At 35.2% G+C, this 13,302-nt stretch overlaps 1 protein-coding gene across 1 annotated transcript in view; it reads right to left on the reverse strand.

Moving 5' to 3' along the window:
- Positions 1-13,302, reverse strand: part of LOC130052911 (uncharacterized) — a 143,348-nt gene that overhangs the window by 63,633 nt on the left and 66,413 nt on the right. The window contains exons 5-6 of the mRNA XM_056159123.1: positions 2,078-2,251; positions 1,357-1,914 (exon numbers count right to left, since the gene is read on the reverse strand). Coding sequence (XP_056015098.1) covers positions 1,357-1,914; positions 2,078-2,251 — 732 coding nt within the window. The remainder of the gene's footprint in view (positions 1-1,356; positions 1,915-2,077; positions 2,252-13,302) is intronic.

The raw sequence follows: 13,302 nt of genomic DNA on the forward strand, positions 1-13,302 counted from the left end.
CCTTAATGGTACTCAAAAATAAAATTATACTATTATATTAGTTTATTCAATGTTACCGCGATCATGCGATCGCAAAAGAAGAAAATAAATCCAATTATAAGCCGCGCGACATGATTAAGATATATAGCACAATAAATGTATACGTTTATATATACTGTATTAAGAAATTTTGCGATATATATTCTGTAAAGAATTGATTATTTTGCCCATACATATTTGATTTCCCCTTCAAAACCAGGAGTCGGTTACGTTGTTTTTGGATTACTTTTGATGTGATGCATGAAAAGTTAATGGATAACGTTGTTGAATGACGTCACGAATATTTGCAACGTTATTTGTTAAAAACTGCTGCATTGGTGGTTTTTATCAATCTTTGACAGCTTTTTGTTTAGAAAACGAACTCGATTACCCAATATTTTTTATAAATATTTTTCAAAATGTTTTTGTTTCGCTTTGATATCAATATTATCAAGATGAACAGCACCAAATTCTAAGTAGTATTGTGTAATGAATAAAGTTAATCACTATTATTTTGCATATAATGCAACGGAAAACAGTGTGGCTACTGTTAAAACAATGGTATGTTGAAGACATAATTACTAAAATATGTGCTGTTGAATGACAAACAATTTTCACAAAGTAGTATATACATTGTCAAGGTACATAGGTCAAATTTTCAGGTGAGATTTTCGAGTGAGAAGAAAAGGTCGATAAACCCGCGACTTACGTTAACAGTATCATAATGAGTCATTCTTACAATAAAGGATCGAACAACGATATCAATTGTTATGAAATGTTTTCATTCTTCCAATACATTAAAACTATTTCATAAGGAAATCCCCATCTTATATATTAGAATAGGATGCATGCATCCTTTCTTAGAAAAGTGTTCTAATATTTCATTCCCTCCAATACTTAACAATTGTAGCAAAGTTTTGAAAATTTTGTTTTGATATGCTAGTAGTTATTACTTGTATATCCATACAGCATCATTGCAAACCATGCCTAGCACTGAGCAATGTAAATTGAGCAGAATACACAGTTAATGTAAATATTTAGACTTTAAAATGTACTCAGACATATGGAAGGTCAACACCGAGAATCATCGTAGGTATCATTTGCAACTTTCAAAGCCTTGCATCTTTCCGAAATGATTTGGAAAGTTTCTTTTAATCCTTTCGCGTTGACAATACATGAATCGGATATACTTTCATCAATGTATATCAATTTTGGATCAGTGATACGTAAGTAAGATAATATGATTAACAATGATTAAAGATAACAAAGTATCAAATTTACCATCAATGATTGGAAATAATTAGTACTAAAATATAGCAAAAACCCGAGTAAACTTACGTCTTTTAGACACCATCTCTCTTACTCTAATGAATCGTTCATTATCACCGTCTTTGTCCTCTCTCTCCTCCACCATGACGTGTCGTATTACGTCTATCCCCAGTTGTGTGATAAGCAACTCCTCCATCCTTTTCGGTATATACAAGCATCTCTCCCCATTATCTGGATCATGCCACCAAGTACGGACGTATTCCAATAACGAGTTCACAGACGACAGATTGAGGTAGTTCTTATAGTCCTCGTCAGTCTTCAGACAATTCAGAACAAAGTAACCCATCACCTGATGGCGGACATTATCCGATACAAACCCCACAGTCCCACTACTACCATCTCCATTCATTGTTAACACCTTGTCGTTGTACACCATATCTTTAATCAAGTCAATAGCTTCAGTTGTTCTCATATCATGGTTTAATTCCCTTAAAGAAGGAAACGCCCCTAGGATTTGTCTGTGTTTCTCCTCGCACAAGGTATTTACTCTGATGCTATAGTTATCAGACATCAAAATGGAAACTAGTATGCTCCACTTCTTCTGGTCAGATACCAATTCTGTGAATCCTATTATACATATGAAGTATTTTTGATATATTAGCGAAATAATAAACGGATTAAACTCATCAGAACATTGATTTGTTTCCCATCTAAGGTATGGAAATTTGATTTAATTGTGCACAACTGCACTAATTGAATAATAAGCTGATGCCACACGTTTAAAACTGACCTTTCTCAAATCTTCCTAGGATTGAATATGCTGATACAAATCTCACAGCTTCCCCGTATGAAATTCCATCTGCCCATGCTATAGGGTCTAGGTTCTTCACCCTACACCATTCTTGTATAAAAGTCTGAAACTCGTTATCAGCGAAGCCCTCAAGGACCGGTCCAACATCGAAACCTGTGTAAACTGAAGGACAATATTATACTGTAGTCCACTAGACATTCCATTACAAATATTGATATACAATTCCATCCTTGAACGATCACGTTATCACAAATACGCACGTACATATGTGCGTTAAAGTTATAATACATACAATAATAGTAACCAGTATTTGTAACACATAAAACAGTTATCTTAGTTTAGGAAGCCAAAGGGCAAAACATATTGTGAAAACACAGCCATTGCTTAATTTTCCACCTGTTATTAATGTAATGAAAGCGAGAGTGCTACATAGCGTGTTAGCTACAATTGCTTCTGAATTAACAGATGATCATAACGTCTCATTTGTTTATTCATATTTGTCATGTGGAACATATCAAGAAAAAACATATCATCTCTATTTGTATTCCGATTCAAGAAAAAAATAGAATTCAAAACGGGACACTACACGTACAATACATCTAATATAGATACATGGATTATCCTCATTTCACTTGATAAGTGTCATACAAGCGTTTCGATGTCGCAATGCCCAAATATTGTTTCACAAACTGCGTTGGAACTCCTTTCATCTCAACGTGACTACAGATGTGAAATATCCTTATCCAAATTCCGGACCAGCGAAAAAAAAAAAGATTATGGCGATGAAAAAGTGAAGATCTCTCTCTCTCTCTCTCTCTCTCTCTCTCTCTCTCTCTCTCTCATTATTTTAAGATAGGCAGGTAAAGACACAATCATGCTGCATGTCGTTTTATTCGTTGGAAAACATATTTTCATGGCATTTGTCATTTGTCGTTTAGTGATGAAATTAGTCCTATTCCACACAACATCCGATAGTTAAAATGTATTGTATAATTTAAAAATAGATACATTAATATAATTTCTAGCTTTCATCGATATAAATGTAGCCATACATACCACAAAATGTGTGCTTTAACTCATTTTTAAAACTACCTCCACCCCCAAGACACTATTTCACAATATTCATCACGAACCTCTTTACATTCAATAATTTTAATATATGAGAAAATTCCGATAAATCAAACTAGTCTAATAAACGAAGCTAAATAAAATTGATAGTACACATTGTAAATGAATATTAAATTATTTAAATAAATAAACACGACATCCGGGTCTTTAACACATTCCGCTGTAAAACTGGGCAGATATATCACATTTGTTTGCGATACAAACTTATCAATTTTTGTCGACATCTTTTACCTTTTGAGTTATAGTTAGGTGATATTCAGTACGCAATGAGAACGTGTTTTACCCAAGATACCGGTTTTGTAGCATAGGCTTTTCCCCCACATAGACTTTCCTCCCTGAAAAATGCGCCAGGGATAGATTTTTTTTTTCCAAAATGGGGTGGGGTTGGGGCGGGGGGGGGGGGGGGGCATATAATTCCCCCTATGTAGAGTCAGTATAAAGTTTTCCCCTCGGCGGAAAAACTACCCTGGTATAGAATTCCCCCTTCTTTTTAAATATCTGAAAAGTAAAATAGATGCACTGTATAAATAAAGGTAATTTAATCTTCCCTTCTCATAATAAATGACGGAAAAGACTTGATATGTCTGAATGAATTTTGGTGTATCATTACACGATTTGAATAATTTCCTTTAAATATCCCATACGACGATGATTGTGATAAACAAGACCCTGCTCAAAATATAAAAAAAACCCAACTTCATGGGTATAGATAATAAGAGAGTTCCAGTAATAGAACTGGAAACGGATATCATAGCTAAAATGTAAGAAGGGGAAAAAAGCGTACTTTCATTTAGGGGAAAATTCTATACTGGGACGGTTTTTCCTAGGGGCGGATTGGGCCCGGGTTAAAGAAACAGTCCTAACATTTATATGCATTTCAAAAACATATATATATATTTTAATCATAAATGATCATACAATTTTTGATGATAGAAAGTCGTTTTAATAGAGATATATGGTGTACAAAGTGCAATGTAAAGACAAAAAAAAACCACACACACCAAAAAACTAAAACAGAAAAACCCCAAAAACAGCCAAACAAACAAAACAAATGGCATCATATTGTAAACAGGCGACCACGCTTCCGAAAGTAATAATAAAATATAATGAATAATAGTAAACTATGGTACAAGTCACTTACCCCATATAATATTTATAGGTTATAGACTTTGTATGGGAAAATATGACGACCGCGTTTTTTTGGCGCGTAGACGGACCGAGCTTGCGAGGTCCGTTCGCGACAAAAAACGAGGTCGTCATATCTCCCATACAAAGTCTATAACCTTTTTATTATATACTTTCAATTTCATTTAGAGACTAACAATAATTTTATTTTTAACAATAACTTTATCGGTTTAACTGAGTAAAAGATGAAAAACACGAAAAAATTGAAAATTAACGGCGTAGAAATTTGATTGTGACGTAATGTTTGCGGGCCGGAATGTTTCCGGGCATATATCGTGTGATATATGCCCGCAAACTTTTAAAGAAAAAAGAAGAGATGAAATTGAAAGTATATAATAATGTTGATTATGTTCAGATGCCCGATGGGCGTGGTCATAATAACACTCGGGAGCTACGCAATCTCATGTCATTATGACCACGTTCATCGAGTATCTGCACATAACCAACAATATTGTATGGGATAACTACTACATACATTTAAATAGGCCCAGTAGCCTTCTCTTGCGGTTTATATTTCATAATTCATATATTTACATGAAACATTGGTGCAAGCACAAATTTATGGGCCGGCAAGATTTTGGTAAATGTAAATAACTACATATTTTAAGAAAAGGTTTTCAAAAGAATTCCTTTGTTTAAGTACATATGCTACATCAGAGATATTTAATATGGATAAAAAATTGATGATATGTACAACAATATTTTGAAATTAAAAACTTTCTTTACTTTATGTATTAAAAAAAAGCAGTTTTATCCCTCGTTCACACGAAGAATTTGATTTGCATTAAACCTAAGTTATTGCGAATTAAATCTGAACCGCGTTCACACGGATATTTTAATGCGCATTAGTTTACTTCGAATTAAAATTTACATCGCGATTTAATGCGAATTAAATTTACTTCGCATTAGCTCCGTGTGAACACAAAGCGAAGCTAATTCGCATTAAATGTACACACATGCCTAATGGCAAATTTGGGTCACATGCATCATACCGTGGTCAGCTAGATATATTAATGTTAGATTTGTGCGAAAAACAAACACGACAACACTCCTTGTGTGTAGATCAGTTACATGTACATGTAAATTGTAAACATGTACACTATATATAGACCTAGTATTTTGAACAATGAATTATGTATCTATCCAAGATTCAAATATCTATAAAAATAATTTTCAATAATATAGTATATCCTTTGATTCATTCCCTACACTTTAGGCCTAATTCAGAGATACATGCGAATTTAATGCGCATTAGTTTACTTCGCATTAAATATTACCGCCGTGTGAACGCTATTTGATTCGAATTAATTTAATGTGCATTATTTTACTTCGTATCAAATGTAATGCGAAGTAAAATTTAATGCGCATCTGTGTGAACGACGCATTAGTAGAAAACAATATGGGAGAAAAAAAGTAAAACCCCTACTGGACTCGAACCCGCGATCTAGAGTTCAGTAGCCAACGTAGCGTTTCTTCTCTCTCTCTCTCTCTTTGTAGTCAGCGTGCTTACACACTGAGCTACTCAGGTAGGCAATGATTTAAAAACAAATGAATAGACAAATATTGCTGATATTTATATTTTCATCTATGTTTTAAAAGAAAGTCAGCCATTATGACGGTGTAGAGTACGTCCTAAAAGGTGCGCGAAAATTACAACGCAAAGGCTGGCAGAATTTAGAGAAATTTCGTTCAAATCCAGAAATGAACCAACTAAGTGAAAAGAATCGTTAATGTTATGAATTAACTATTTATTGGTAGCTCACACTGTGTTGATGAAAACTATTTGTGACACCCTTAACAATCAACGTTGTAAATTTGTTTGTCATTTCAAATTCGTTTTTAAACAGTGTTTTTATTTGGAAGCCAATCTATATAACCAAATGCAAACGATATGAAATAACAAAATACATATCATGATATCGACAACCTAATCCTCTGATTCACCTCTCTCCCTCGAAAATTTTCTAGATCCGCGCCTGGACAATGTCAATTACATGTAAATGTATATTATATCCGTATCTTATGTAATATTTCCGTTGAAATTTGGACTGGTTTGTTTGTTGTTGTTTTTTTTTTCATGTGCAATTCAATATTTCAAAAATATGTTGTTTTTTTTAATTTAGATCAAGTTTTAAAGCATTGAGTAGCTCGACCTACATTTAGTTACGTAGCATTAAGGGGTGGAGGTAGGGGCTAGCCTCACACTGTTTTCGGATATCGTTCTTTCCTCCTACTATTAAGAGTTGGCCATTTTAAAGTTCGATTTATAGGCTGGTTCCTAACTTTCTTCAAAAATAGTGAATTGTAGTGGAAATATAATCAAACTAACCAAAGTTTTGGAATGAAAGATCATCCCTTGTCCCTTTACCCCAAAAATCCAGGATTTAGAGCTTTGATTTCATTTTTGAATTTTGCATGATAAGATTTTCAGACAATTGAGAAACCAACTTCTCCTTCGGGTGCCCCCCTGAGAAAAGCAACAAAAACAAAACAAAAAAGAAAGAAAATGTAACGTGCCTGAATTTATTTACAGCATCACACGGTTTCATCGTGCTTTTCTTTCCAGGTGTTTTTTTCTTTTTTCTTTACAGATTACTTCTAAAATTCTCGGGATTCATATTGTATTACAATCTGGACAGAAATAAACATTAAATACGGCTTATACACGCCTCCCTTTTCCCCCAGCCCTACAATCTTGACAACAGTTCACTCAATGTCATGCTCCAATTCAGGGGCAGATCCAGAGGAGGTTCCAGAAATGGGCCCCCCATCCCCCACTGCTTTCGTCAGAAAAAAAATGCTAAAACAGGTAAAAATAACGCATTTTTGGGGTAACCCCCCCCCCCCCTTTTGAATGTCAGAATTAATGGTAGAAGCTCCCCCTGTCAAAACTTCCCTGATCCGCCCCTGCAGTCTGACATGTTATGACCATGTTCAGTTCTCGTGTAGTCCGTGTACGTGCGGCTTGATGGCGTGGTGTCTAGAGCATACACCGCTTGTCAAACATTATTGATTTTCTGTCTTCTAATTACAGAATGCCTTGCTATGCGAAATGTATAGTCCAAAGGTCTTGACATTCAAAATCATAGTCGAAAGTACCATGCATTATCTTTTTCGTGGTCGTAAAAATGTAACATATATTAAAGCGTTGTTCAAAAAATAAATAGGTCAATAAAAGACGCCATTCTTTAATAGAACACTTTCGTAGTAAAAACACCTGTTCTGCAGAAACGCATGCGACTTTTCCAAACTTATATCAAAGTGTCGGCCCATCATAACAACGAGTGAATGAAATCGGGCACAAAGGACCGTGGGTTACCTAAAATGAAAGCTACTAAGAACGTGGAATTCGGATATCAAGAACAAAACAATATACAACTGCAGAAAAGGAATAATTCGAAATATAAGTGATATCTAGATATAATATGATTATTCTAATGTAATTATGTTACTATCAATATTTATTACAAACGAATACCAAGGGGGTATAATTAATGTATTGAATTAAACTGTGCATATAACATATTTAAAAGAGAAACATGTATCGCTTTATGGTATACACAAGACTTGAAATACTTTTAATTCTAATGTTAGAATTTATGAATCAGTGCAGATCAATTTTGTAAAATACCAGTGCTTGGTAATCGGTTACCAGGTTTTGGCTCATAAAGTAATGCATGTTTCTCTTTTAAATATGGTATATGCACAGTTTAACTCAATCCATTAATTATACCGGGTCAAGCCCAGTATTTTGACGGTCCAATAGTCCGACGGTCCTATAGTCCGACAAGTTGACCGTAACCAAAAGTTTTAATTAATAGAGCTAAAATTTATTCATGTCAGGCATTATTTTATGGAAATTATCAGAAACCGCCAAAATCGACACGATCGGATTATAAATCAGACAATGAATTTCTGACCAAAATCATTAAAGTGTGAAGTAAATCAGAGAAACCCGGTATTTATGGAAATCAAAACTGCTAACTGATGAAGTACAAGCAAAATATGTAGTAAATGACCCTTACCATTGCAGATAAATTCAACATTTTTTTACACGGACGGACAAACATCATCAAGCTTTAAACCGGATTGCTTTGAAACCTGGCCAAAACAGAACTTCAAAAAAAGTAATTATTGCCTTTCCATGTTATGTTTAATAAAAGTATTTCCGTGTCTTAATCCCTGACATGATAACATTCTTACATCATTTTGAGATCTAACTGACTAGATCGTTGAGTATGAATATGAATTAAGTAGTCTATGAAATTACTAAGAAGATAATGAAGCAAATGATATTTTGGTCGATGATGAAAGACTGCTACACGTGTTGTTAGTTTTAATCTGTATAATCAATCAAAATAAAATGAATGTTACAATAAGCTTTCGCGTACAGAAAGTAAAATTAAAAAAAAAGAAGAACTTGTTCACATCAATGGTCTGATTTGGCAAAAATACCATTCATTTATACATTCATAATACTTGCAATAACCATGTTTGTTGGCAAAAAAGGAAAGAAAAGCCTAAAAAGCAAAGAGCAAACAAAGGAAAAATAGAGCTCTAGTGTCGTTATCCAGGTGAGTCAAGATCTTATAAGAAGTGTCTTAATTGTAGAAGAAGTTGTACCGATAAGACGTGAAATTGCCCCAATTAAAAAAGATATTACAAATCAAGTATATTATGCTGGTAAATATTCCCTCTAAACAAAATTGGAATAAAACTCAAAATATCACTAAGTAACCGATTGGGATTGTAAATTACAATGTCATGCCATTAAATGGCGTCCGTAACGAAGAAAATGTTAACACTAGTTTATATCAAAGTTATTTTTAGGAAATGCAGTCGAGAAACAACATGTTTATTCCATTCCTAGTAAATCTATAATGTCTGTAGCATAAATATTAAGATAATGTCAGCTAATACTGTAAATATTTGTATGCTTGTAAGACTTTTACTCACCCCCTTTTTCGGTTTTCCGCTGTAGAACATCATTCTCCCACTATTACCAGACCCAACTTATCAGAATCCCTGTTACTCAAACACATACTTGTGGTGTAAGCTGATGTTTGAAAGATAGGAGGAATGCTGTTTTTAAAACAATTTTCCATTTCTCTGATTTCTTAGTAAAAATGAAAATTATAACCAAATTTCGCCTTATTTTGCGATTTTTTGCAATATAATTAACAAATACCAGTGACTAACAAATTAATCAAAAATATCACATTATACCAATATTGCTGTTTTTGAGGACAATACAGTGATTAAGCCGCCTGAGTAGTACAATATTCACCGAGCCCAAAGGACGAGATGAATACTGTACTTCGAAGATAACTAAATCATCGTATTGACTGGAAAAAACCCAGCAACATTCATTTTATGATATGATTTAATGATTAAATTATACAAACTCATTTATACTGGCCTGTCGGACTACCGGATTGTCAGAATACCGGCCCGTCGGACTATCGAACCGCAGGAATACCGGCCCTTCAGACTATTGGGCCGTCGGAATACTGGGCGGTCACCTCATAGGTTGTTACATGTATGAAGGGTTTAATACTAGGTATGTCGTCAATTCTGCATTCAATATGACCCTCTCTAGTTTTTGACAAGTGATCCCCACCCCCACCCACCCCAAAAAACCTAGTAAAATATGAATTATTTTCAGCATAAACATGACATGGTGTCACATTAAATCTTAAAATATCGTATTAGATAATAGCCATCAACATATATCTTGTCCGTAACATAGACACAGGAGGATAATGGGTGGTGGTGGTGGTGGTGGTGGGGCTATCTGGACCAATGCCTGTGACGGACTGGATCAGTGAATATTTAGAAGGTCAGTGGAAATCGTTTGTGCAACACGTAAACTTAACTTTCTTGGGACCCCTTAAAGCGAAAAAGGAGGTTGAAAGGTGTGCATGTGAAAGGTGAAGATAACGAACCGTGATCAATCTCATGACTCCTATAAGCAATACAAAATAGATAGTTGGGCAAACACGGAACCCTGGACACACCGGAGGTGGGATGAGGTGCTTAAGGGGAGTGAGCATCCCCTGTCAACAGGTCACATCCGCCTTGAGTCCTATGTGTGATGATATGGGTTGGACAAACAGGGCGTGACATATATATTTCACGCGAATTGTAAAAGAGGAGGATCGAAAACTTTGAAAAATTTGAAGCTTGTGTAAAGTCCAGAACCAATCACATACATGTATACAATAGATACAAGATAAATAGTAGATATCACATAAATAGAGAAACCCTTGACCAGTTTGTGACCGATCTCAAGTTCTTAGAGAAAGGGTGCGACTACTGGAGTTTTACGAAGAGGCTTATTTATATAATCAACGACTGACTTTTACAATTTAAAGGGATCAACTCCAACTACAAAAATTGGACCGAAATAACTATAGAGACTGCTTCAGTAAAAACACCAAAACCGACAACTATGTTTAATAACAGAGCATTGTAAACTCTTTAACAATTTTTATACACCGCCGCGATGTCCTCGAGGTTAGAGCGCTCGCCCTGCATGCGGAAGGCCGGGTTCCAATCCCAGGTCTAAGTCGTTAAAACAGATAGTTCCATCGTATCAGGTGTGAATGTCACGGGTCCTCGGATATGACCTTAAAAACGGATGCCCCGTGTTACAGTAGGTGTGACACGCTAAAGAACCCTCAATGGCCGTAAACGCCGAGCAGAGGCCTAACTTTGAAGCCCTTCACCGGTCTTGGTGACGTCTCCACATCAGTGAAAATTCTTGAGAGAGACGTTAAACAAAATACAATCTTATTATGTCTACACTTTCGCAATGCAAAATTCGTTTTGACTTTTGATTAAGTTAAACTTATCGATTTGCAAATGTAATTTTGTTCACTGCAAATGGTTAGTGAGTAGTGCATAAAGGGACCCAGATAATTGCCATAAAAAGAAAGTGGTTTTAAGCTTTACTGTATGTCATGAGTGTACCACGCTCCATGTGAGCAGACGAACTCAAGTTATCCTGAAATTTCTAAATAATGTGCCATCAGCCCTGAAAAAGTGCTCTATATATTACATCTTGGGTTTCTGGAACAAAGAAACCCACACATACATACCTTTGAACGATAGCTCTGTACTAGACCAAACGTTAGGATGGTAGGCTTGTCGAAATATATTTTGTCATAGCATCCCCCAATTGTAAAAACAATGCTACGTCCTTGTACCCCCATCTCCCACTCTCTATGTCTACATGTGTATATTGTATACATGTATATCAATATACACTGTACACTGTAGAATCAACGATATTTGTATAACTCAGATTTACTTGATTTATTGTTCCCCCCTTTCCCAACAAATTCATGACACAAGTTTGAATTACACATACACATGAAAGGTGAAAATAACGATCAATCTCAAACCTCCAACAAGGAATACAATATACATGTACTGTACATTACCGTTATTCAAGAAATAAGGTATCATTTTAAAATATTTATCGGGATATAAATACGGGTTGGTCACGTGATCAAATTCCATAAAGCCCTTCGTTGAACATCAACTTCAACATCAGTTGAACTGAAAATTTGATCATGTACCAACCCGTATTTATATCCTGATAAATATTTTAAAATGATACCTTATTACTTATATTTACATTTTTGGTCGGTAACATTGCTGAATTGTGTTAACAACAAGTTTCCGTACATTTCAAGTTGTTGACGTCCACAACGAAGCGTCATAGATGTTCAGCCGGAATAACCGGAAAACGTTGTATGATAGGAACGTGTTCGAATGCCTATGCGTAGTAATACAAGGCGTGGCCATAGGGAGGCTTATATAACGTGTCGATATCACGAGTAAGGCCATTCTATAAGCCAGTCTCACGAAGTGCACGTAGCACACTTTTTTATTATATTTAATTATGGATAAGGTCCTATATTCACCCTTAGACGTTACTTAACACTTGCTTTCGGACACAGTTTTCCATAGTTTTTTTTTTTTTTAAATAGTTCATCCATGGTTTTACCTGGGCGGTTTTTAACGTCAATGATGGGGGGGTTGGGGTTGACATTTTGTTATTTGATTCAGTACTTGCATACAACTAGTTCAAGTCAGTTACTATGTATGTAGTATATTTTTTGTAAAGTTATTAAACGCCGGCTGCCCGACAAGCTTGCCTGGCTTACACCAAAGTTGTGCTTGGTTGTCTTGTACGTAAAAGGATTGAATTCACAGAAGTGTATATTATACTGATCATCGTTCGTTATCTCACCGTTCATTATACAGATTATACGCGACGAAGGCTTCAACTTCCATGTTGAATATATTACAAAAACATATATATAACACATTTTAAAATAAACAAGACGTCCATTGGCCACATCCCCCACCTGAATCACTTTCACTCATATTTAAAGAATTTTTCTATATATTCGCATGCAAGACTTTGATCCCTATTTTGATCCCAACCCACTCCCTGTGGCCATGATTATTTTTTTCAAAATTGAATCTGGACTAGGTCAGGAAGCTTTCATGTGAATGTAAACTTTTAATGATTTTCCCTATATATTTGTATGTAAAAATTGATCCCCTATTGTCGCCTCATCTTAGCCCCGGGGTCATGATTTTAACACGTGAATCTGCATTATGTCAGAAAGTTTTCATGTAAATATCAGCTTTTCTGGCTCAGTGGTTCTTGAGAAAAAGGTTTAACAAAAATTCCTATATATTTGTATGTAAAACTTTGATTCCCTATTGTGGCTCCATCCCCCCCCACCCCCCGAGGGGGGGGGGGGGGGAGTAATGATCTGCACAAACCTGAATCTGCACTATGTCAGGAAGACTTAATGTAAATCTCAGCTTTTCTGGCCAAGTGGTTTGTTGTAACAAGATAACGAGGTACA

Source organism: Ostrea edulis, chromosome 3 (genome assembly GCF_947568905.1).
Source record: "Ostrea edulis chromosome 3, xbOstEdul1.1, whole genome shotgun sequence".
NCBI classification, from domain to species: Eukaryota; Metazoa; Mollusca; class Bivalvia; order Ostreida; family Ostreidae; genus Ostrea; species Ostrea edulis.